This window comes from Phycodurus eques, chromosome 19 (assembly GCF_024500275.1).
Source record: "Phycodurus eques isolate BA_2022a chromosome 19, UOR_Pequ_1.1, whole genome shotgun sequence".
NCBI lineage: Eukaryota > Metazoa > Chordata > Actinopteri > Syngnathiformes > Syngnathidae > Phycodurus > Phycodurus eques.
This window is the reverse complement of record NC_084543.1, coordinates 3784889-3809671: the sequence shown is the minus strand read 5'-3', so window position 1 is coordinate 3809671 and position 24783 is coordinate 3784889. Positions and strand designations below refer to the sequence as shown.

Below are 24783 nucleotides of genomic sequence, written 5' to 3'. Positions count from 1 at the left end.
AGAGCCATCCTGGTAACCTCGCATCACAACATAGTGGGACACATGAGCGAAGAGCAGCAAGCTCGATGCTAACATTTTCTATTGTGAACGTAGTACAACGACGGTAAGTGTTTTCAGTATTAAGTACGTTTTGGCTTAAGTCTTGACAAGATTTAGTGTGAAGAACTCGTTTTTTTACATTTTTCTTTAATGCGGTGGCCTCTACAAGTCAGTCAATTATGCGCTAACTGTTTACGTTAACGTTTCCTGTACTTACTGCTTTACATTTCTGTTATAAATTCTTCTTACTAGTAAACGCATTTAAACGGCTAATATTTGTCGCCGTTACAAATTTGGCCGCAGTTGTGAACACAGCCGTGATCGTTAGCTTAGCTTATGTCTACGTTGTCTCCGTTTTAGCGTAACGTCATTTTAAAAATCACATTTTATCGACTACGTTGTAATTAACGGATGTTTGTCTGCCGTTGCTAGGCAGGGAGGAAAATATTTCCCATTCGTAGCTAACCTAGGGTGTTGTTTTTGCCCGCATCTGTATCTGTATTCACCTGCAGCGTTAAACAGACGGGAAGGGGAAAAAAAGAGATCGGCCTTATATAATGTGAAGAATGTCGATTGGGCTGGAAGATGGATGCAACCTGGAAATCAACGAGGAGCACCTCGAAAGCACTGAAAAGGGGAAAAAGGTCCGTTTGAGCTACGAATGTTGGAGTTTGGGACGCATTTGCGATCTGTGTGTGATACTACCGTAAGTATCAAAATGTACTGTGTTTCGGTCTAAATCCACTCAAAGAGCACACGCAACTGTGAACATCACATAGGCCTATAATAAAGGGATTTGTATAATGACACATCGTGGATGTATTCACCGAAGCACAGCAATTATATTCCCTTACTCAAAAACAGCTCTCGGAAATGTATGAATAAAATGTTTCCCCTCTACAGCTTCCCATCTATGCTAATACGCGGTGAATGCAGCCCTCGCGAAAGTTGAGGTCTTTCCTCGTGGCGTATCCAAGGTCAGGCGGGGCGGTGATGTTTGCTTTTTCCGAGGGGCACCGGAACGCACCACGAGGTGATGTGGACCCAGCATCTGCTTGACGGTCTGCCGCACAATGGATTATAAGAGCCAGGTAGGCCACGTTCGCCCGGTGTAGTGACTCATTCTCCAAATTCACAGTCCGGCGGCCTCCTTTTTGACTCCCCGCATCACGTGGGAGAGGAGGTGCTTTGAATTTCAGCACTTATGTTCCAATGCTTTTCCTTACTCCTTGAACTATGCCATTAACCACTATTCCTGTGTTCCTCTTCCCTGCCTTGCTTGTCTTCTGCTCTCTCTGCTCTTTGACAGATGCAGTAGCCTGTATTAATACACAAGTAAGGGTCTTGGGATTTTCCTCCTTCCTGCTAATGTTGCATGATGGTGCACGGATGCTCCTTCCAATAAAAGCAAATATTTGATCCTTATTAGTGGACTTGTCACTGAATTGGCAGATATTGTGAAAGTTTTGGAAATTACTGCACATGTATCGAGGCCCACTTTCTAGAGGAACAACTTATAGCATAAATGGTGGACATTCCCTTCATCAGAGAGGTGTCACTCGATTTGCCTTAGTGGGCCATATAAAATGATGTGGGCCGGATCGGGCCCCCTGTCTTTGGGTTTGACACCTGTGTCCTAAATTATTGATTGCAGTCATGTTGTGTAGTCAAACAACTGATGTAGGAGTCACACAAAAATGGCCAATATTGGGACTAATGCCAATTGTGTTTTTCCAGTTTATTATTTGAATTTGATCACACTTTTACGTCAAGGACCTCAGTTTCTCATTTTTTAATTTTTTTTAAAATAAATTCTTCATTGGGTCCTCGTCTAGAAACCTTTTGCATGAATAGTGAACATGTATTGATTGTAGTAACTTCATTTCAAACATGGTGACGCAGCATTCAGTTGTTATGCTGCACAGAATTGGAAGAAGTTGCCAGCAGAAGCGACATCAGCCTCAAGTGTCTGTGTGTGTTTTTTGCTCTTTTGTTTTTAAATGATTTAAAATTAAAAAATTTGCTATATAAATTTGGGATTTTATTCTTATCATCTTCAAAACCAAATGGTTTATCCTTATTAGTGGCCTTGTCACACCGAAATGGCAAATTTTTGCACGCACGCATTTTTACAGATGCTAGCTTGCAGTTTTGTGTCACACACTTTGAAATTATTGCACATGTATTTTTTTCGGTAGGTCCTCATCAAGAAAACAACTTTTTTTTTTTTTTTTTTTTTTTGCGCAAACAAACATAGTTGACATTCCGTATGTGGTGGTTATTGATTATAGTAGTAATGACGTGTGCTGCATATTTGGACAGCTGATGTAGGCCTTCCTGACATGTTTGTGCATTGTGTGTGCGGTTGAAGGAGACTAAGGCGTGCCAAGGAAGGAAACTCGCTCCCGCTGTGGACTACAACGCGGATGAATATTTAATCGGTCTCCAGCACAAAAACAGGTGACGTGCGAGCACGGGCTCTCGAGGAGACATGTATGGGATTTCACATTGAAGATGCTTAACTCTTCTGTGACTTTTAGTGCTCGATTAATGCTGCCAAAAGCAATGATTAGTTCAAGGTGGAGGAGGTTTTGGTACATTGTTCCTCATTTTAGTCATAGAGCTGTGCATAAAGTTGTCTGTGATCCACAGGATCCTGAATCGACTGAAAGTGAAAGGCCCCAGAGAGATAGAGCTGGAAAGACTAGAACAAGGCTTTTCCATTTATTTCAACGGAGCCAATGCGGAATCCTGCAAGAAGCAGCACAAGAGCTCCAACCACAAGCCTGTCACCTCCACGCCTGTTTGGAGGACTGCGTGCACAGAAGGTTTGTACTGCGTGTTCTAGGGAAAAACACTCTCACTCGTTCCAATGAGCATTATTATTCAGGAGTTGATGTATAGTGGACCCCACTTACTCGCAGTTTGGCACCTGTGGATTCACCTGTTCGTAGATTTTAGTTTTTAAAAAAAATATTTTATTCCAAAAATGTTCAGGTTTTTATTTTTTATTTTTTTATTTTATTTTTTCGCTCCCCCATTAGGAAAAAAAAAGTTTTCATTTTTCAGGGTTTATCCCATTTAGTCAACAATATTTTGGGTTTAAAAAAAGTTTTTTTTTTTCTTGAATGCATTTTATAATTATTATATATATTTTCCATCGAGTTCGCATGCCGTGATCCCGTGCCCAGTCCACGCTGAATACATGATAAGTGATAGTTGTCGGTGGCAGCAGCTTTTCCTCGCTTCCCTCATATGTGCCGTGGACCGTCCGCATGCATAATTGCAGTGCTCCATCTGCGGCGAGCGAACGCAGCGCGGCACGCTCTTCATGTTCCCTTTTTCGTGCTGTGACTCATCAGCAGATGTCTGTCGAAGCGCCCACCAGTTAAGCGAAGATTTGGAGCCCAGCCACAAGCGGAGGAGCCACACCGCCCCCGGAAAGGTCCAGAGGAAAGAATGGACTCAGGTACACTCTTTTGACATTTATCTGTACTATCTATCCATTTGTTTTGAAATCCAATTCCAATATTTTTATGTTCAAGCAGGATTCTATCATAATCCGAACAGAGGATGGACCAAGTTTGAAGATATGCCCGGACAAACGCTACTCTGATGAATTTGAGCCTTATGAAAGCGTAGACATGGAGGTAGAAAATGCACACAATGGCCACCAAGCTTGTGTTATTTATTTATTTGTTTAAAAAGGGGAGGGGCTTTGTGTCGGCTGCAGCTGTCTCTACCATTTAGCATCTCTCCATCTTTGCCCCCCACCCCATCCAATCACTGTGGCTTGCGCAGAGCTCCGGCCCACGCTCGCCTCGCGCTCTTTGCTCGCCGAGTGACACCTGTATGCTTTCGCGCTCCTTCGGCACCAGGCCCGAGAGCCAAGCAGGACAAGCGAGCCAGGAGCACGGCGAGAAGGTGCTTCTCAATCTCGAAGAAGTGAAGGTCAGTGGGGGGGAGTACCGAGGTACAAATACTGTGTTGTTGTACTTTAATAGATTTTCTTGGTGTCTGTACAGTACTTAATAATTGATTATTTCAGACAGCATTTTACCTTTCCTCCCTACATTTGAAAACAGATATGCATTAAGCATATCTGAGATCATGTGTACACACACTCCTTATAACTGGGATGTGACTGTGTTCAGAATTAATTACATTCAGTCAAGCTCATGTTAAGTGTTAACACACAGCTGCCGCCCTTTAAAATGTCTCTGATTAACCCCAAATGAAGTTCAGTTTTTGTAGTAGTCTTCTACCTTTATAGTACTCTGTTCACAACGTGTGGCAAATTATCCAAACGGCTAAGCTTAATGAACACAACTGTACATAATCCTGATCTGCTGCTGGCTGTATATCACTTAATATACAAGCGCAACCTCCCGTCCACCAGGTTTTAAGGCGCAGCCTGGAGAACAGCATGCGGCGGAGCAGCCGCGGCTCTGCGGGGGAGGAGTCCGACGAGGAGTGGGTGGAGGAGCAAATCGAGCGCGACGAGAGCACGGAGAGTCTCGACGAACTGGGACTTCCCGTGTCATCCTCCAAGTCTTCCTCCAACCCTCAGCCCGTCAGTTCGCATTGCCACTTTGACCCAGCGAACCTCATTGTCCTCGACTTCGGACCGGCACCTAAAGGTGGGTGTCACCCTCCACTTTAAGATGTCAAATAATCTTCTTGAACTGTACACGATGAGAATAACATTAAAAAAACCAAAAAAAACATTTATAGCATTTCACTAGAGATGCTAAATAAATGTGTTATTGTTTGCAGATGGCCTCATATGTTTTTTGCTGCTCGAAATTGACTCGGTGAGCACAGAAAACGTGATGTCACGGCTGACCCTGTGAGGACAAATTTTTAAATCGGATTGGTTCAAGAAGCAGACCCTAGTGTAGTTTAAGTTACATCTGCCATCACTACTGACTCTGAAGGCCTTGGGCAGATTAGATTTACATGGCAACGCGTAGAGGCTGAAATCTGATTGGACACACACTATTTAAAACATGCATGTACAGGAAGTAAGACAAAAACAAAGAGCCTGTTGGGAATGAGTCCATACAATTTAATTGACCAACTGTTAGAATTTAGGTCGTAAATGTAAGTCAATGCTTTTGATAGTGTTTAGGGCAGCAAGAACCTTTTCCACCCTCACTGTCGGGTGGAAACCAATGTCCAAATTTGGTCAATTTCATAGTTTGCACTAATCGACACTATTGGTCAGTCCCCAATGTCGGTGTCTTATCATTTATTTATTTATTTTTATTATTTTTTTACAAATTATGACCCAATCTAAAGAGTTTAAAATAGCTTAAGAACTTTAATGATAGAATGTTTGATAACTCAAAAATGATGGTTTTTGTTGTTGTTTTTGTTTTATGTCCTGTAGTTATGGAGATGCAAAGATTCTGCCTGACAGCGACGATGTGTATTTTTTTTCCAAGAGTGAAATTCTTCCTTACCCTCATTTGTTCTAGGACGTAAGCTTGAGCGTTCGTTGTCTGCAAAGAGGAAGGATAACAGTGACTCCTTCATACCCACCAAGCCAGTGTTGGTGAAGAGCAAAACATTAGATATGCCACCTTCAAAAGACAGCTGGGGTAGTCCGAGTAAGTCTTGAGCTTTTAACTAGCATTGTTTTTTGAGCAAAACGTTTCCGCATGGGTCACTGACCCTGTGGTGCCGAACAGGCAGCCTGGGTTAATTCCGACTCCGAGACGCTGTGAACGTGAGTGTGAATCATCTTGTTTTTCACGATATGTACCTTGTGATTGACTGGCAATCCAGGTTGTAGTCAGCTGGAATAAACTCTCGCTTCCCGCCACGCTCAAGAGACAAAACAAGATGGGGAGTGCGGAAAATGATTGACTAATTGCTTTATTCAAACATATAATCTGAAAAAGCTAACGTTTATAAACTAAGAAAGATAAAGAAAAAAGTGGCGATAAATGGCACATTTGGCCCATTCATGTTCAACAGGAGTAGGAGGGAGTAAAAATGTATTTTGTTTTCGTTTTCATCTCATCAATATACTGCTACACCACATAACTCAAATACCTTGTGTTACATAATATATTTAAGTGAAATGTGTGGCTAGACAGAAAACACGCATTTGTCTATTAAAATGTCAGTCATGACATGTTGTTAATCTAAAAAAGTATTTGAGTGAAATTTATGCCATGTTCAAGAGAAGTTTGTTTTTGGAAAACAAAATTAAGATAACATACGTTTTAATCACAACTGCGAGTTGTAATGGTATATATAAAAAAAAAATATATATATATATATATATATAAATAAATTAAAAAAAGTGGTATCGCTACATCCCTAATGACTATGTGTGTGTTTTGAGGGCCAGCAAGTCAGGCGGAGAGGCGCCTGTCAACAGCCAGGAGGGCGTTCACTGAGGAGCAAGACCAGGCCGAGGTCGCCCGTGGGGTGTGCCAGGCCATCCAGAGAGAGAGCAAGAGTTCCGAGCTCTTCACTCGCAACATGGTTCGCATTACACCCTCAACCGTTATGACCTGGTTCCCACTGTCACTGTATGCTACTCACTGTACGCATGTTGGTGGTTTTAATCCAGTGACAGATTTGGCTCACAACTAAACCCTAACCCAAAAGCTTTGTGTGTGTGTGTGTGTGTGTGTGTGTGTCTGACTCTAACATTCTGCTTCACTTCATCCAGGGCAGAGGGCAGCAGATGATGAACGGCTTAGTGCATCGCAAAAGCAGCGACAAAGAGGAGAGCGGTGTCACTGTGGCCATGGAGAGAATCACATTCATGGGAGCCAGGTTGGAGCAAATAAAGCACCCATGCAAAAGTTGATATTCTTTCCCCCCCCAGGGGTTCTCAAACGTCTCGGGTCCAGGGGAGACATTTTTCCAAAGATTCTCCCGGACCTCTGTTTGAGAGCTCCTCTTCTAGCCTCTTGTATTTATGCTAATTCATTACATTTTGCAGGTCGGAAGCATGAAAGCGTGCTATTATTTATAGAAAATACATGAAGCTGAATGTTTTCTTTGTCCCTCTTGAGTACCATGATGATGAGAAGGAAGCAGCCGATTGTCATGTTGCCTTTCAGGGAGCAGCACAAACTGCTGAAAGCCTTGGAGGAGCTGGAAGCTGCACCCACCTTCAACCTTCCTCCGGGTGTCAAAACAGACTGCGGCAAACCCCCGGTGAGTTCCAGAAGCTGCATGTCAGAATAATGCTGAGTCAGGAGTCCTTGAGAGCACCTTTTTTGTTTTGTATTTTTTTTGCATATGTTGTCACGCCAGCTGAGGCCGTCCTCAGAGGTCCCCCCCGCTCTGTACGTCACGATGGAGATCCTGTCCAACTGGGGGCACGAGCTGCAGGTGGGCCTGACCGAGCTGCAGTTTTTCGGCCCCGGGAATAAGAAGCTGTACGTGTCGCCGCATGACCTCGACATCAGGAACGTCGACTATCCCGGGAATCTGGCGGCGCTCGTCAATGGCAAGGCGAAGGTCGGTCTCCGGCCTCAAGTATAAAAATGAGATTCTACTTTGAAGAAAGTGATTAAAAACACAGCAGCCACAAAATTAGGAACCCTTTATGACCTTAGTCTTTGATAGACCGCAAGGCATTTAGGGGTATAGATTATTTAAATCTCCGTAGATAAATGTCTCCCTGTACCAAAAACTTTAATTAATTTAGCTGCATGACAGCTAAAATGCAATGGCGTGCTACACCACTGCAAACTACAGCCTCAGTAAAAAAGATTGATGAATCAAGTTCAGAATTTAGGAATGCAACAATTAATCGATCACTCCACAACTACGGTAATCGATTATCAAATTAATCGACAATTTAATCAATTGATTTGTCCAGGTTATAGGTCACGTTAATGGGGGGAAATGGGTAGAAATGTTTTTTCTTGGTCTCATTTTTTTTTGGTATCACACAACAAACCTGCCGTTTGAACCGGGGAGTGTAGATTTTCTATCCACTGTATATTATGAGTTTGTGCACAGTCGCTAGGTGTCGTAATTCATCCAAGAAACTTTGGATAAATTCAACCCTCCTTTTCAGTGAGGTATCTGCAGAAACGCAATTTTATTTTTCAATGCTATGCTTGGATAAGGAACGTGGGTGGCGTTGACTGATTTGTTTGCGTCTGCTGTGGGGGGCTTGCAGACGACCAAGGTGCGCCACATGTGGACGTGTCCCTTCCACCCTCCCATCCAGCTCTATTTCGTCATCCGGAACACGGAGCGCTCTGCAGACTTTGGGATGTCTCGTATCAAAATCTGGAACTACAACAGAAGCCTTAACGTAAGCGCCCTCGCTTTTCCTATAATTGCGGTGCTGGGCTTTGGATTGAGACGGGTAGGTGACCTTGTCAGTGGCGTTGCATCAGGCTGAAGTTCTTTCTAAGCAGAGGCTGGCTGAGCTGCCACTCAGTCTGTCCCAAATGTGGAGCACAGAGAGATTAGCCCTGAAGATTAGTGTAAGAGGAAACGTGGGCTTGTGTGCTTTCATCCTCACTGTTGGTCATTCAGGGGTACGTCTTGCCCGGTATTGCTTTAGTTTCTTTCCACTATTCTAGAATTCTGTCTCAAAGTCTGGCATTGAGCGAGGGACCATGTCAGGTAAGGACATGTGGGTGGGAATGTTTTAGGCCGTCGGAGGTTTCTGTGGGTTCTCTGCCAGGAGGATCGGTCGGATTTAGGCTGGGCGTCAGCCATTTCTTGTTATCCATAATGGCTACTTTGCTCAGGGGACTCATTCAGTGCGTCTATTACATACTCTATATCTACATTATTTAATCATCAGTGTAGCTATGCAGTTCTGCTCCTGATGTGTGACAACGCTAGCCAAATTGTGATGATAATGAAAAGAAATTAAAGCCTACTGTAGAGCTAATATGCATGTATTTGTCTCTGAAGATAGTGGCGGGGGAAAATCCGTCGTCAATTATGTATTGTTGGGATGCATTTCTAAGCTATACTCTTTCCCTCATGCAAATTAAATTGGGAAAAAGTCAAGTTGTTGAAGATTCACTACACCGCTGTTTATAAAGTTTTTTGTTGTTGTTTTGTTTTGTTCTTAACATCTTTGCTTTTTGTGACTTTTTAAAACCTTTGAGCTCTTCACTGCAAAAGAATAGTATTTATATTTAGTTTGGGTTATATTTGTGGTTTTGGAGTGTATAAAAAGCGCTCTACAAATAGAAAATATTTTTAGTACTCTAAATGAGGGCTTTTTTTTTTTTCCCTTTTGCTTCCAGGAACTTGACTTCGGTGCACGTCATGTAAAGCTGTACCTGAACAGCACGCTCGTGTTTGAGGGCGAGCTAGAGAGAGGCTGCGGCAACCAGGTCTTCGACTACAGCACCACCATTGAGCTCGAGGACTTCCAGGCTTCAGATTCTTTGTTTTCCAGCCCTTCATCCTTGGGATACAACCTCCGGGGGACCACCCCCCAGCGACACGATGACAGCGGCACGCACCAGCACCTCAGTTCCGCTCTTCTGCCATCAGATGCATCAAGCCAGGCTATGATGGACACTCAGGAGAGCTCGCACGCACCTCTTCCTCCCATCTCCGCTCGGCGCTCCTCCACACAGAGGAACTCTTTTGACGAGCCCGCGCCCATGGCGCAGACCGTCACCATGCAGCCGTCCTCATCGCGGATGACCCCGCAGTGGCTGCAACCCCTGAAGAGATCCGCCCCGGAGGGCTGTGAGGCCAGCAGGGAGAGGCCGCGGTGGCTGGTTCCGCAGCAGTCCCCCGCGGAGCCCAAATCGGCATCCTCAGCCTCGTCGTCTTCGTTGCTCCCAGAGTTGCCGTGCAACCCCGGTCGTGTGTGCAGGGGGGGGGAGAGAGCGCCTAACGGGGCACAGTGGAAGGCCGATTCTCTGGACTTCAACTGTGACCTGCTGGACGAGCTCAGAGAGCAAAAGCACGAGCGGCCGTTCAGCGGCCGAAGGAGCTCCTTAAGAACTAGGCAGACAGAGGAGCAACACGTGAAATCAAAGACAGGTGGGAACGTTCATTTGGACTTTTTGAGAGAGTTGGCAAAAGTACTCGCACTGTACATAAGTACAAGTACAGATACTGGTGTAAAAAGATTAAAAGTAGAAATACTGATTGTACTCTCTCCATGTCGTTGCTGTCCCTGTTTTTTCCTGCCTTACAACACCCCAAGATCTCGATCAAGATCTCAACTGCGGTTGACTACCTCTATATTTACATATTTTTTCCATAATGTTGTCATCCAATCCACAGCGGTTGAGAAACTGAATGAGCCTATTTATGTCTTTGGATCCTGAGAAAGTCTCACATTTGAGTTTCCAAAGCAAGACCTGAAGCCACTCACAAAACCTGTAGTTTGGGTTTGAATGACCGTATTATCTTTTGTGACACCAGTCCTGGAACGTTTCTAACACACCTCGTAATGTTTGCGTATTGTGCAGAGGCAACGATGTCGGCCAACGCCGGCAGGAGGCAGCGGTCCCCGAGGCCCCTGGGGCACAGCCACCGGGACGACACCCTCATGGAATCGTGGGACTCCCTCACCAAGTTTAACCAGTGCCAACGTGGTCGCCTCTCCAACACGGGCTTCGAGGGCGACATATTTGACGACTTTCAACAGCAACCCAGCCGCGGCTCCCCCGCGGTGCCCGCCAACGCCTGCGACGCGCCCACGAGCCCACCTTCCTCCTCCTCGTCCGCCCGAGGGCTGCCATGTGAGGGCCCTGATGGGGATTTGTTTATGGAGCAGGAGGAAGACTTTGAGATCCCGGTGCTCCCTAAGGGCCAAAGGTTGGTCATCAACATTCTGTCCACTTGGGGGGACCGCCACTACGTGGGCCTCAACGGCCTGGAAGTGTTCAGCTCCAGCGGAGAGCCCCTCCAACCCGCTCAAATTAGCGCGGACCCCCCTGACATCAACATACTCCCGGCGTACGGCAAGGACCCCCGCGTGGTCACCAACTTGACGGACGGCGTTCATCGCACACAGGACGATATGCACCTCTGGCTGGCCCCGTTCACGCCTGGTCGGAGCCACACCATCTTCCTGGACTTCGGACGCGCCTACCAGGTTGCGATGATCCGGGTGTGGAATTACAACAAGTCCCGCATCCACTCTTTCCGAGGGGTGAAGGAGGTGGAGATGCTGCTGGATGGGAGGTGCATCTTCAGGGGCGAGATCGCGAAAGCTTCCGGGACTCTTTCAGGAGGTATTGAAGAAAACACATTCAAGTTACAGTAGTATCTTGACTCGATGATCCACCTTGATTTATATACTGATGTATATCATTTGAATTCAGGATTGGATCAATTCGGTGACACTATTCTGTTCACTACCGACGACGATATCCTGGAGGCCATGTCCCGTTTCGATGAGACCTTCCTCGGTGACGGCGAAGGATCGGACAATCCTGTGCACGAGGAGGAGCTGCACAGGCCGCGCACTGCAGACGGAGAGGGAGAGGAAAGACCTTTCACCCAGGCTGGCTTCCGCGAGGAGGACCTCGCCGTAAGTACATGGCTTCAAATGTCTTTACAAAGATAATGAGGCTCCGCTGTCAGGGAGTTTCTCATTTGTGTGAATGCTGAAGAACATTCAGGGCATGTAGGGAACTATTTTCCACTTTACAAAAATCCTAAACAGGCCCACACTTCACGCTGAGCGCGTCAATTTGCGGCTACATTGAGATGAGATATCTTGATATGGAAGCACTGGTTTTCACCATTCTCTACTTTTCTGAGGCACAAGAAAGATTCTGTGAGCCATAATATTATGGGGAAATAAAATGGGTACATCTGTTCTCGCAGTTGAAACTTCACCTCAACATAACTGTGAGCCAGTTGGAGAACATGGAGCCGATTCGTGGGATGTACACTGGAAAGTGTGAGCGCACGTTTTGAACATTTTTGCCCCATCTTACCAAGTTTTCTGTTTGCGGTCACTGAATCCCGGCGGCGTCTCGCTTCTTTCAACCCCCGGCTAGGCCTTCGTCTGGAGCTGGCGTCAACGTGGGGCGACTCGCACTACATGGGCCTGACGGGACTGGAGGTGGTCGGCAGGGACGGAGAGGGGTTACCCTTGCACCCCAGTTTCATGGTCGCCTCACCCGGGGACCTCAACGACCTGCCCGAATACGGACAGGACTCGCGCACCCTCGATAAGTATGCCTGACTCTGTGTCAATACTGAAGACGCTTGGGAACTTGTAAAGTTTCCAAATCGTGCTGAACAATTCTAAAGATACAGGAGCACTTTGGAGGCAACATTAACCCAAATAAAAATTCGGACCCCAAAATAAAACAATCTGATATTTTCTTTCATGAGTGCGTCTCCCCGAATAGTCTGCAGTTGAGTAAATAAATTCCCCTGGCCTTTTAAAAAAAAAAAAAAAAACTATTACAAATAATTCTACAAATCTCCTCTCGAGTGTCCTACTTTCTTGCCATTGACACAATTCTGCTTTTTAGAAATGGCATGTGTCATTTTTGTATCTTCATTTTTTCAGGCTCATCGACGGCCACAACATCACCACGGACGACCAACACATGTGGCTGATCCCTTTCTCTTACGGAGAGCCTCACACCGTGACCATCACCTTCCCCCAGGCCCAGACCATTGCTGGGCTCCGCACCTGGAACTACAACAAGTCCGCCGAGGACTCGTACAGAGGGGTGGGACACTGTCATTCGTAACAACAAACACCTATTGAAAGAGGAAAATGAGTAATATTCAGAAACAGTGGACATTACTTCTTTATTTATTGCACGGTTGAAAGTTGACAAATATTGTACAATGTTCCCCCTATAATGTATTTTTTTATTTAAATTTTTTATTTTTTTATTTTTAAGGACACTATTGCAGGTGGTCCTGAAACGTTTACCACGTGTTAAACAGTACCACTAAGGACAGGCAGCAAGTGAGATGGGTGGTTAATATATTTAATAATAAAAAAATATATATATATGTGTTGTACCTAGGTGAAGGTGATCCACGTGATCATGGACAACGTCACCATCTCCCCTGTTGAAGGCTTCCTGATCAGGAAAGGACCAGGCAACTGTCACTTTGACTTTGCCCAAGAGATCCTCTTCTTGGACTACCTCCAGACGCCCGCTGACAATAAGAGCGCCGAAGAGTATCCCAACAAGTAAGAACGTGTCCGTGTGTCATTGTCGGTGCTGCTGGAGAAATAACGTTTATGCAACTCACTCAGGCGGAGCGCGAAGAAAGCAGAACAAGCCAGCATGGACTACGAAGCTCCCATCATGCCCTGCGGATGTATCCTTTTGCAAATTTGAAGTTTGTTTTTAAACTGGCAAGCCAAGGTACCACTGCACTGTTTGATAACTTTAGACTTCATGTTTTGAATTCCTTAATTTTGTTTTATGAACTTCCAGTCATCTTTCAGCTGCAGCTGTTAACCACCTGGGGAGACCCTTACTACATCGGCCTCAACGGCCTCGAGTTCTACAACCAGAATCATGAGAAGATCAGCCTCAGTGACCACAGTATCCTTTGACCCAGTTGATACTCCCCCCCCCCCACACACCAAATATCGTTGCTGTCATAAAACAATAGAAAAACATCCAAGCTCTCCTGCATTGTGCAAAAACACACTTCAAATATCCCAAATGTAGGAAAATGTGTTATAGCCTGATAAGGCTGAATTTTCTTGGCCGTAATTCCAAAAGGCATATTTGCCGCAAACACAACGCTGCGCAACACCAAAAAGTTTTCCCAACCCTGCTCAAAATGGTGCAACAGCTCACCGGTTTTCACCTTTTATATTAAATGTCAGGAGGTATCAGCTTGCCCAACGTAATCAGTTTACACTTCACCTCCTCGCCCAAGTGTTGAAAAGAAGAGTAATAATCGTGTTGTCATCAACTGTATCTGCTCCTCAACGTCTGTCAGACATTGCTGCTTTCCCAGACAGCGTTAACGTACTGGACAATGTGAGCGGCGACGTGAGGACTCCGGATAAATTAATAGACGGCTTCAACAGCACGCAGGATGGAAGACACATGTGGCTGGCTCCAGTGCTCCCTGGACTGGTGAGGAAGGGATTTAAAAAAAAAAAAAAAAAAAAGATTTTTGAAAGGCTTTTGTCTTTGCTAATGAACCTGTTGTTTGTATGCAGGTAAACCGCGTGTACGTCATCTTTGATCAGCCGGTGACCGTGTCCATGATCAAACTGTGGAACTACTCCAAGACCCCACAGAGAGGAGTTAAAGAGTTTGGGGTGAGCCTCCTAACTACAAAGTGGTGCCTTGAGAATACAAGTTGAATTCGTTTTGTGAGCACGCTCCTAATTAATGGTATTTAGGTTTTACACAATGTCCCAACTTCACTGGAATTCGGGTTTGTATATTTGTTTTATGGACCTTGAGTCCCATATGTTGGTACAGTATGTACTTTTTTTTTTTAAATGATACCGCATATTAAGATGGACCCAACAAACAAATGTTGCTTTGAGCTGCTTTTTACAAACGTCTACAGAAGAGACTGCTCTTAGCTCAATTCAAAGGTTTTGCGTGCGTGCGTGTAGCTGCTGGTGGACGACCTTCTGGTGTACAACGGCATCTTGGACAGCGTGAGCCACACGAGCCGCGGCATTCTGCCCACGTGCGACGCGCTGGTGCCGTACCACACCGTCCTCTTCACTGACAACGCGTACATTGCACACCGTGAAAGGAACACTGTCATCAGGTAAAGATACCGTCTGGGGGTGGGAGCAATTATCTCATAATGGCCTCAAATACAAACACGAAGAAATCTTAATTTCATACCTTAACAGTCAGTTTTGCATTAGCTAAATTAAGCTACCGGACTTTCATAAGTTCTATGGTTTGCTCAAATACACTTGTGTAATCGTCTTTGTTAACTTCAAATGGGAGTGGCAATAAACAGCTTGACGCAAACGCTGGCTTCTCTTGGCCTAAAAAATAAAAAAGGACATGAATCGAAAGTTAAATACTATATGAGGAAGAATGAGCTAAGAGGGAAGCCATTTGCTGGGAGTGAGGTGACGTTAGTATGAACCGGCTGTGCTCTTCTCCACTTCAGCCCCCGCGGCAGCAGACGCCCCCAACAGTGAGTAATACTGCAGAGCGCTCGCTTGCGGTCACTCCTCACATTGAAGATTGCCCCCTTAAATGTCCTCCACTTGGTTTTCTCCCACCCTGACCACGCTTCCAATTTGTGATCCCTCACTTCATCCCCCCCCCCCCCGTCTTTCCTTTTAGCTTCAGTATTTGTTGAGCGTTTCTCCACCCTGATCAACAGCTGATTCATGATGTGATTTTGCCCCCACCCCTCCTTAATCTTGTCATGTCGCAGTAATTACGTGGAAGACCAAGATGTCAAGATGACCAATGAAAATCAGATCGTCCATCACAGCAAGACGCAAGCGGCAGACCCAGGTAAGCAACATAAACATGACAGCGTCATTTTCACACACCGACCGGTGGATATAAAAAGTCTACACGCCCCGTTCAAATGTAGCTGAACATCAGAACTCTATTTGGGGTTCATCGTGGGTGTGCACACTTGTGCAACCACGCTATCTCAGTTGTTTATTTTTACTTCCTCTCAAAAATATGTATCTTCAAATAAACAGCCCTTTGTCCTTGTTTAAGCTCTCCCTTTAAATAAGATTAATATTTCAGTAAAAAGGCTTTGTAATTGCCCATTCTTGCCACAAGATGACGGCAAATGACTACTTTTGTCTAAATGAAGCTCCTCAACTCACTTCAATTGTTTTCTGGGCACTAAGATGCCACCAGATTGCACCAAAGCCATGCTGTTGCAATACTTTTATTGCTTTGGCATGAGCACCAAAAAAAAGCAAATATTTTTTTAGTCAGTTGCGCAGGAAAGGTTTAAAAAAAATAATAATTAATTAAAATCAGTCCACAGACCATGTACCCAAACACTACAATATAGCCAGTCTTTTCGATACATTTTATGTTTGTAATTTGCTATTTTATGTTACCCCCTTGTTACCTGTTTTGAAGTTAGAACCTCACGAAAGAATATTTAAAAAATACTTGAAAAAAATGGATGTATCGGGGGAACGCTGACACTTGAGCAATTTTGAACTCCGCTCACTAATAATGTGTGCGTGGTCTTCCTTGTTTCAGGTCTTCGGCCTAAAACGTGCATGACCGACGTCGGGAAACACGGACAGAGGAGGTACTGACATGTAGCTCGCTTTACGCCCGCGGTGGCTGAAAGCTCCCGTCTCCCTTTTATATTAACACGCCATGTGACCTGCATGAGCCACGCTGAAGAGGACACGTTTTGCACTGATCACAATGGGTTTGCGTTGCGCGCGCGCACACACACACACACACACACACACACACTACAAACGGAGAGTCAGTCGCTCCCTCAGTGCCAGGCTAAATAAACCCGCCAGGCTGCTTTCTGCCAGCCTTATTATTACTGTGCCTGTACTCTGCCTGTGCCGTGTAAATACATCAATATAATAAATAGCCAGTCCAGTTTCACAGACAATTTCTACATCCAGTGTTTATTCACAATTGAATCCACTGACGAGCCTAGTTCTTTGCCTCACCAAATGTCATGCTATGCACACTTATTGGTAGCTATTAGTCGTTTATAAATGTGGGCTAATGTGTCAGAGAACTCTTTGTATTGAGTATTCATATGTACTAAACAAAAAGCTGACACCATACATGAAATCCATGCTCCAATCTTCAACACAAACCCCATTTCCTCATTTAGTGCCCGTGGATGTGTTTACTCACTGGAGGTGTCAACTGGGTTGTTGGCAACATAATAGTTTTTCTGAATCCCTGGGAGACTATTTTTTTTTTTTTTTTTAAATATAAAGAAAAGCAATGAGCAACAAATCCAGCCACTTTTTGGGCCGTTAAAATTCTGGAGACTCCGAAGATGTTCGCCCTTCCGTGTCCAGACTGCAAAGCCACCACTGGTTAATGTCACACAATTCAAAAGTCAATTTTTCATACATCTCTGAAAATTTAAACCCAAAAAATTATTATTATTGGAAAAAAAAAAAAAATGGGCAGAACTAATAACAATGTTTTACATGCCTTGGTAGGTGCTGCTGTTTTTGGTTAGCAACAAAGGGCATGAGTTAACAATCGTGTCTGAAACGGGAATTCGTAGTTACTGGTTAAAATGTGAAAAATGGGGTTGTGGGACACGCATTGAGAAGGGGCCACCATTTGAGAAGATAAGGTAAACGTAGCTTCGCAGCGTATTTTGCCAAATGCTAGCTTGAGCTCAACATCATGTAGAGAAATAGTTGAAATCCAAGTGACCTTTACTAAAGTTGCGAATCGGCCGTACGACTTTTAAGCCACTTTGGTTGGTCATTTGATCGGGTCTATTTGTATTTCTAAGCTTAGATTTTTTTTTTTAATCGACGCTGTTACAGGCGACTTCCAATATGCAGAAACTACTGACTTTTACCTCAAATTGCGAGATCAACGATCTCACGACGGGACGCGTTCACTTTGACATCGGTAGTTTGGGTCGTTCAATACATTTTAATTCACAGCCACTGTGCTACCGTCGCATGGGAAAGTCTCACCAGCTGTCACATTTGAGTGACGATTATTGTATGCGTGGTACTTAAGTGTTTTTGAAAAAAAGCTATTTATTTTTCTAATCTTGATTGACGCTGTGTATTACATGTAGGCTTATTTCAAAGACAAATAAAATGTTTACAAGTGTACTCCATGTTGTTTTTCCTTCAGCACAGCGTATTGTTTTATGATTTCAACTTTTTAAAGGGATCGTTTTTTTTTGGGATTACTAGTTTTTACAGTATACCGGAAAGCCTGATTTAAGAGTTGCACATCTCCAGTGTAGTACTACATTGTGCCACAACATGCCGCGGGCAGCACCAAGGTCCACTAAGTGACATACAATGTAATTAAGAGCAAGAAGAAGAGGCAGAGAAGGTCCCCTACTAAATTCAACTAAACATCATTCCACCAGAGCAGAAATAATTGTTGTATGCGCTGTTTGTATGTGTTATAGTCGCAGTTGTTGGGCATTTTACAATTACTGTAACATATATGCTAATTTCAGTTGGCCTGTCTGTCATTTCACATTCTGTAGCATAAACTTTTTTCCAGACTTTTGTTGAACAAAATTAATTAACTACGGTAAACTTCAACTAGGAGTGACGGCTTGAAGCAAGCGCGCTTTGACTCTCATTTGGAGGAACTTTGTGAGTAAGTGAGAACAAGCACTGAGTCATACTTTTTATTAGGTTAAAATGTCTTTAAAGCATGTGGGAGGGGTAAAACCAGTTTAAAAACAAATTTGTTATATCGTCTGTCACGGATTTTCACCTATTTATGTATTTTCTGCATCAGTCGACAACAGCTGATTGACTTAACCCTCTTGGCTTTATGCTGGCCATGTCCACCTGGCTTCCTTTTTTTTTTTTTCCAAGGCAGGGATTTTTGGTCTGATTTAGTCATTTTCTGCTCTTTATACCGCTTACATCAATCAAATTGTAACTTTTTGGCTCTATTGTCGCCGCTTTTGCTCGGTCGGCCCTGCGGTGAAAGTCCGACGTTCGAGTGATGAGCTCGCGACGTCCACAGCCGTGCGGCACCACGCAGACGGTAGGGCGGACGCACCGGGTCACGTTGAGCCCGCCGGCGGCTCGAGCAGCGACCGGGGTTCCACTTAAGACACGTATACAGCCAATTTAAATAAATCAACACCCCCCTCCCCCGATCCCAGACTCTTAAAATTCATATTCTCGCGGTGAAATCATCACATGTAGACAATATAATTCTTACAAGCATATATCTATCCTCCACAAAAAAAATGGCTAATTAAAGCATTTTAGTTGACATAGTTGTCTTCTGCATTTTGTCATCAAAGTGTGGTATATGGGCGTATACTTTTTTTTTTTTTTAGTTTTGTTGTTGTATTTTTATAAAGTATAATGCTAATGCTATAACTATTTTTCTTATTAACCAAGTTGTCTTTGTTGGGTTTTTGTGGGTCTGGAACACATTAATGGCATTTGCATTTGTTTCAATGGGGAAACATGATTGGAGATAAGAGTTGGCACCATTATACGTTTTAACATTTAAGTGTATAATCGTGTCGTACTAAATGTATGAAAAAAATGTGAGCGTCTTTATTTTCCAACTATGAGCGATTGAAAGTTGATTGGCAGTAGATTTAGTTAATTAGAGGTATAAAATAGTCCCAGATGTTTAAAAAATATTTTAATATTGAACAGATTGAGAAACCCCAGCTCCCCTGAAAGCAACACATTTTCACTAATATACAGCCCAAAGAAATATCCTATGGATAAGTCACAAATATACTGTAAATCTGATTAATAATGCTCTACAACCACACTGCAAGAACTCACTGCATCATCAATACTTTACAAACTTGAAAAAAAGGCACAGCCTGAAATCAAACACTTGACACAGCGGGAACGAACAGAAAAGAGCAAGGAAGTCCGAACCGAGCGACCGGTGGAAGGTTCGTTCAATTATCGCTGAAGCGCAGCCTGTTGAAGGCCTCCTTGATGCTGTTTTCCGTGTCGGAGGACTTGCCGTCGCCGATGGGGCACACCGTGCTCTGAGGCACGTCGTGCTTCAGCTTCCACTTGCTGAGGACCACCGTGCCTTCCTGTGTCCTCGGTGCCGGGACCTGTCAGCAGGATGAAGGCCGCGTGGCGTCCTCTCTCCATCAACGTAGCTACGACAGAAATCCCAAAACCGCTAAACTGGGCTCACAACGGTCAACTCTTCCAAATCCACCCAACATTGGGGAAAATCTGCGATAACTACTTTGTCTAATTAAAGCTCTCAAATCACTTAAAAGGATTTCCTTGGCACCAAGATGGAAGCAGACAGCATCAAAGCAATGTTATTTCTATGTCCTGAGTACAAAAAGAACAAATGTGACTTTTTATTATTATTATTTTTAGCGAATAACAGTGTATATGTTCTAAAAACAAATACTGTACAGTGAACCCCCGCATTTTTTGCAGGTTACCTCTGTATAAACATTTTAATTTTCAGGTATTTGCAGCAGTGGTCGCTCCCGATCACTGTAATGTGTAAACCCATTCAAAAACTATTGCTTTAAAAACAAACAAAAAAAACACTGTAGCAGGGGAAACGCGGTACCTTTAAATGTAATGATGTGGTCCATGACGTTTTCAGACTGGAGGAGCACGTTAGAGTAGAGAGGATGCAGCATGTAAGAACGACGTTCACCAGCTGACGGTACCTGAGGGAAGACACTCCATTCAGACTTCATACGATCGACAGCGAGCAGCATGTGTGATGATAGACTTACGGAGGAGTTGTGCTGCTGGGGAAGCAGCCCCCAGAACACAAAGATGGAGACGGAGTTGATGGTGTGCACGGAGGTGGGTCGAGGCGTGTCGGCACTGGAGAGAAGGTCCACATTCCACAGCACGGCACCGGACTTCCCGTCGACAATCAACACCTGCGGGCAAAACGCAAGCATTAGAGTTGTAGTGAACCTCCTGCGATAGACGAAAACCCGCAACCTTAAAGAGACCATATATATATATATATATATATATTTTCATATATATAGTTTCACCTCTACGGCACGCTTTAAACCCATTTGTACACTAATACAAGGGTTGCCCCGATCCGATGAAGTAAATTTCAAAAAATTTAAAAACCCATCAAATGCTTTAAAAAAAATAATAATAAATCAATGATATAGCGGGGGCGTTAACAATGAAGCGGGAAACACTATTCCAAATCAAAAACAAATATAAACTGACAAGTGACAACTTACCCTCTTGGTTGAGTTGTCCATATCCTCCTCAAGCACAACATCAAGTACGCCATCTTTGTTGAAGTGACCAAAGGCGGGCTCCCTAAATGAATGACATGAGAGCAAATATTAACATACATTGATGCCCCCACTAATATAGTTAATATGCCCTATTAAATGTAATTTAATCGTAAATATACCACAAACTAGGATCAATCATTTCAAATGTCTTACATTAAACTTAAAATAAATGGATTACCGGTGATTTTATTTCGAAACAAAATGTGCTTTCTAATAGCCACTCAGAAGAGCAAAAACATACAAATGCAGCGAAGACTATCTTTAACTTCTGCTAACAACCCAGGCTAAACGTAGCTCCTCCCCAACACACAAAGATCTTAAGCTTTCAGTTGAGATGTATGACTTGAACATACTTCCTTGACACCAATTACCACTTTCCTATTAGCTAAAGCTTTGGTGACATCTTAAGAGTGTTACAGAAAGAGCAGAAAAATAACAAACATATGGAATGAGTTTTTGGAGCGGATAGCTAAGGACAGGGATATTGTACTTCAAAGTTAAATACAACTGAACTGTACCATACTCATTAATAAAATACAATCAATAAAAAGTTTGAACCACTTTAAAATTGCAGTACAAATGCAGTTTGAACATTCAATTTCGGAATTCTTTTTCATTCCACGAGAGGGATTCCACATACACACTTTGACCTTTGGATCCTTTGACCACAGGTTCCTTTAGGTGAAGCTATGGCTTCAGACTAGGTGCACGTGTACCTAATATCATGTTTGTGGGTGTATCGTACTGAATATGAATACAAAATAGTTACCTGAAGACCGTGGTGGTATTGAACGTCCACAGGGGCTGTAATGTCTTCCCGTCTATTAAAACCACCTCGCTGCCCGTAACCAGCATCAAGTTGGACGTCTGATCCTTGTCTGTTCTCACCACGCGCCTCAACGAGTCGGACCTGCAAGCATCGGGCTCAAGTTAGAACGCAGGCGCGAAGCGGCGGCAAACGGCGGGCTGCGTTCAGCGGCGCCTTACTCGTAAACCGGTACCAATCCAGATGTGGCCGCGGCTTTTCTCTCCATTTGATTAGCCTTCTTGAGGCCCGCCTGCAGCCCTTCTTTGGCTTTGGCTGCAATCCTCCACAGGGCCAGTCCATACAAGCCAGTGTCTGGAAAATATTCAACGACGTTCGGGTTGGCAAAATATTACAAATGTGCAGTGCGGTTCCACACCACTGCAAAACTACAACCAGGATAAAAACCCAAATGTGTAAAACTTACAGTAAAGCTGTGAAACTATTAGTTGGGGATCGGGACTGAGCCCTGCCATGTATAATAAAAAACAAAAGTACATCCTTGAGACGGACTGCTGCTTTGCTTATTGGGTTTTGTTGGCATTTTGGAGCGATAGAGAATGAGCGTAAAGAACACGAGAGGTGTTCTTCAGCAAATAGCTGATGATAGGTTTCACAGAGGTGAATTTGGGAAAAGCAAACCGCGAGTGGGCAGGGTTCGCTGCATTCACTGACCTTTTTGCAGCAGCAGGTACTGCGCGCCCTCCCCGGTCGTATGGAGAAGATGACCGGCGGTTTGTGTGGCGTTTAGAGCCACCGTGGATCCAATCTGGATGCCCGTACCCCCCGAGAGGAACACCAGCTGAGTCTGCGAGGTGGAAGAACATTTAGCTTGCGCAAAAGCTTGAAAAAAATTATGTTTTTATGTACGGCTGCAGCTATCACACATTTTTAGAGCAGAGTATTCTACCGATTATGATACCAATCAATGGAGTAATCGATAAAAATGGATTTTGTGTTTAATTAAACAGTTCTCCACTTTAGGTTGCTACCCTCACATTCTATAGTGTAGCATCTGTGACTTTTTTTAAAAGGAGGGGCTCGGCCTGGTAAGTGACGTAATGTCAGCGCATCAGAGTGTAGTTGGCGGTCGTTGAAGGACTTGGCCATGTATCTAGTTTAAATGTTAAGTTTCTCTGATTTTGGTCAAAACAATTTTTCCGGATCTCTTCATTTTCCCCCCAGACTTGTATATGTCTCTATTTTGAAATAGCTGCTGTATGTTGTGGCTGGTGAGCGTAATATTGTTTACCTGCACGCTATCAGAGGCCACCAAGGCCACGTCGCTGACCTTGTCCCCATCCAGATCCGGGACACTGAGCACGGGCACGCTGCTGTGGAGGCCAGGAGGCTGAGGCCGCTGCCACCTGACCTCACCTGACGACACACACGATCAGGTCTGACATAAGATTTTAAAATTACGTTGACCTACAACGGACAGTTGATTTGGACTTTGGCCACCGCAGAATTAAAACAATTCAAACATTACTATTCCGAATCAAGATTGTGTCGGATGTCTAAAGTTCCACCATGCAGTAATCGTCATCACCGTTAGATTTGTCTAGAGCTGACAGTTGGTCCGAATGGAAGAGCAGACAGTCCCATTTCTGCCCCGTGTTTGTGTCCAGGCCACACTGAGCCCAGTGGAAGTCAGGATCCAGCGGACGCTCCCACAGAGTTTCTCCGTCCGTCCCGTCCACGGCCAGCATGAACACGCATGGCGACGGCAGACCTGGCAAAACACACCGACACGGCTCCTTTTCTCATTTCTCTTCTTTTTGAAATGTTCATTTCAGTCACGTAGTCCATCTTACCCGCATTTCCACATGTATTGTTCGGACTGGCTTCTGTGTCCTTGACCACAAGCAAGACATCCATCACCTTGTCTTTACTCGCATCTTCAAATGCTAAAAAGTCATAGGTTTCTGTGGCAAACAAAAATACGAGTCACATTCAATCCCAGATTGTTATCAAGCGATTAGGGAAAAAAATAAAAAATAATACACACTCGCTCCCGAGAATGTCCTGTTCCAAGAAGCAATATACTGCGGTCTGACAGGACAGGGGATGATGAAGGAGAATGCGAAGACCACGGTGAGGCAGAGGAACAAGGAGAGGAAGAAGACAGCCGTCCGCCAGTGGGTCAGTTTGGAAAGTCCCAGGACTTCCTTGCAGCCTCTCTTCAGTTCTGTCGCCGGCGGTGCCGGTGCCTGTGCCTGTCCCGGTCCCGTCTCACCTCCGTCCTCGCCGCCCTTCAGGGGCTCACCCTCGGTGGGACAGCCCGTGGTCTCCATCGTTCTCTTAGCGCATCGCTGCACAACTCTGCTCGACACGAGACAAACATTCAATTGACTCCAATCTGTTAACGCACCCATCAAAAATAACCAACTGTATTTCCTGTGTGTGATTTCCAGCTCTTTCTGCTGCACGCACCTTTGTAAACGCGGGCCTATTGATGCAAGCCAACAGTCACTCCAGAGATTTCTCAGCACAACAACAAACTAGCTCAACCTGTTATTTGTTGTTTACAGCCACAGGCTGTTTGTGGCATATAAACATTCGGTGTACCTGGGTTAGTAGCTTAGCTCCTATGGTGATAAATCATCGAATGCACGGTCGTGACACTTGTTTTGGGGCGTTTTTAATTTGGGAAAAGTTCACATTTATACAGTTGGCTAACTTGTTGAGCATATGCGGGCCAAAGCCCACCCACCAACCCCCACAACAGCTGCAATACCAATTGACACGAAAGGCTGCGTCGTTTCAACGTAATTTGACTTAAAATTCACGTTTTTTTTTTTTTACTCACCGTCAAAGAGTCGTTTTCCGCTAATGTTTAACTAAAAAGCTAAACCAAAAAAAATGTACGCTGGGCTCCCGAACGCAGACAGTTGGGGGGATAAATAAAATATAGGTGCCCAAATATTTTTTTACCCTGACTTTACCTCACAGGTAAGCGCTTCTTGTGTAAAGAAGTTCGAATGCTTTATGATTCATTATAATGTACGAGCCTCAATCGTAATCATTGCCTCGCGTAAAGTAGCATTTACTAGGAAAACAACTTA

General features: G+C 44.3%; 2 protein-coding genes across 3 annotated transcripts; one reads left to right on the top strand and one right to left on the bottom strand.

Annotated features, from left to right (window-relative positions):
• The first annotated feature begins 19 nt into the window (after positions 1–19).
• On the top strand, positions 20–18859 carry LOC133418192 (katanin-interacting protein). 2 transcript variants are annotated; one of them, XM_061706635.1, is made up of 30 exons: positions 20–103; positions 552–683; positions 943–1130; positions 2411–2499; positions 2692–2867; positions 3405–3508; positions 3588–3689; positions 3841–3990; positions 4439–4679; positions 5520–5651; positions 6395–6537; positions 6728–6834; positions 7125–7221; positions 7321–7527; positions 8198–8335; positions 9291–10044; positions 10479–11246; positions 11337–11545; positions 11845–11920; positions 12021–12198; positions 12542–12707; positions 13014–13183; positions 13250–13314; positions 13434–13544; positions 13951–14090; positions 14177–14278; positions 14585–14745; positions 15103–15129; positions 15376–15458; positions 16179–18859. In XM_061706635.1, the coding sequence occupies exons 3-30, from the start codon at positions 1113–1115 to the stop codon at positions 16235–16237; spliced, it is 4773 nt and encodes a 1590-aa protein (XP_061562619.1). In that variant the 5' UTR covers positions 20–103; positions 552–683; positions 943–1112; the 3' UTR covers positions 16238–18859. The 2 variants fall into 2 exon arrangements, with proteins under 2 accessions (XP_061562619.1, XP_061562618.1); XM_061706634.1 differs by having other exon boundaries at positions 3402–3508.
• A 414-nt stretch (positions 18860–19273) lies between these two features.
• Positions 19274–24778, bottom strand: fam234a (family with sequence similarity 234 member A). Its single transcript, XM_061706673.1, is given in 13 exon segments — positions 19274–19701; positions 19703–19770; positions 20205–20307; positions 20377–20529; positions 20854–20935; positions 21683–21823; positions 21901–22033; positions 22394–22526; positions 22971–23095; positions 23268–23450; positions 23533–23643; positions 23727–24040; positions 24528–24778. Coding segments are annotated over 12 exon segments (1662 nt in total). The 5' UTR covers positions 24013–24040; positions 24528–24778; the 3' UTR covers positions 19274–19557.
• Between the last annotated feature and the right edge of the window lie 5 nt (positions 24779–24783).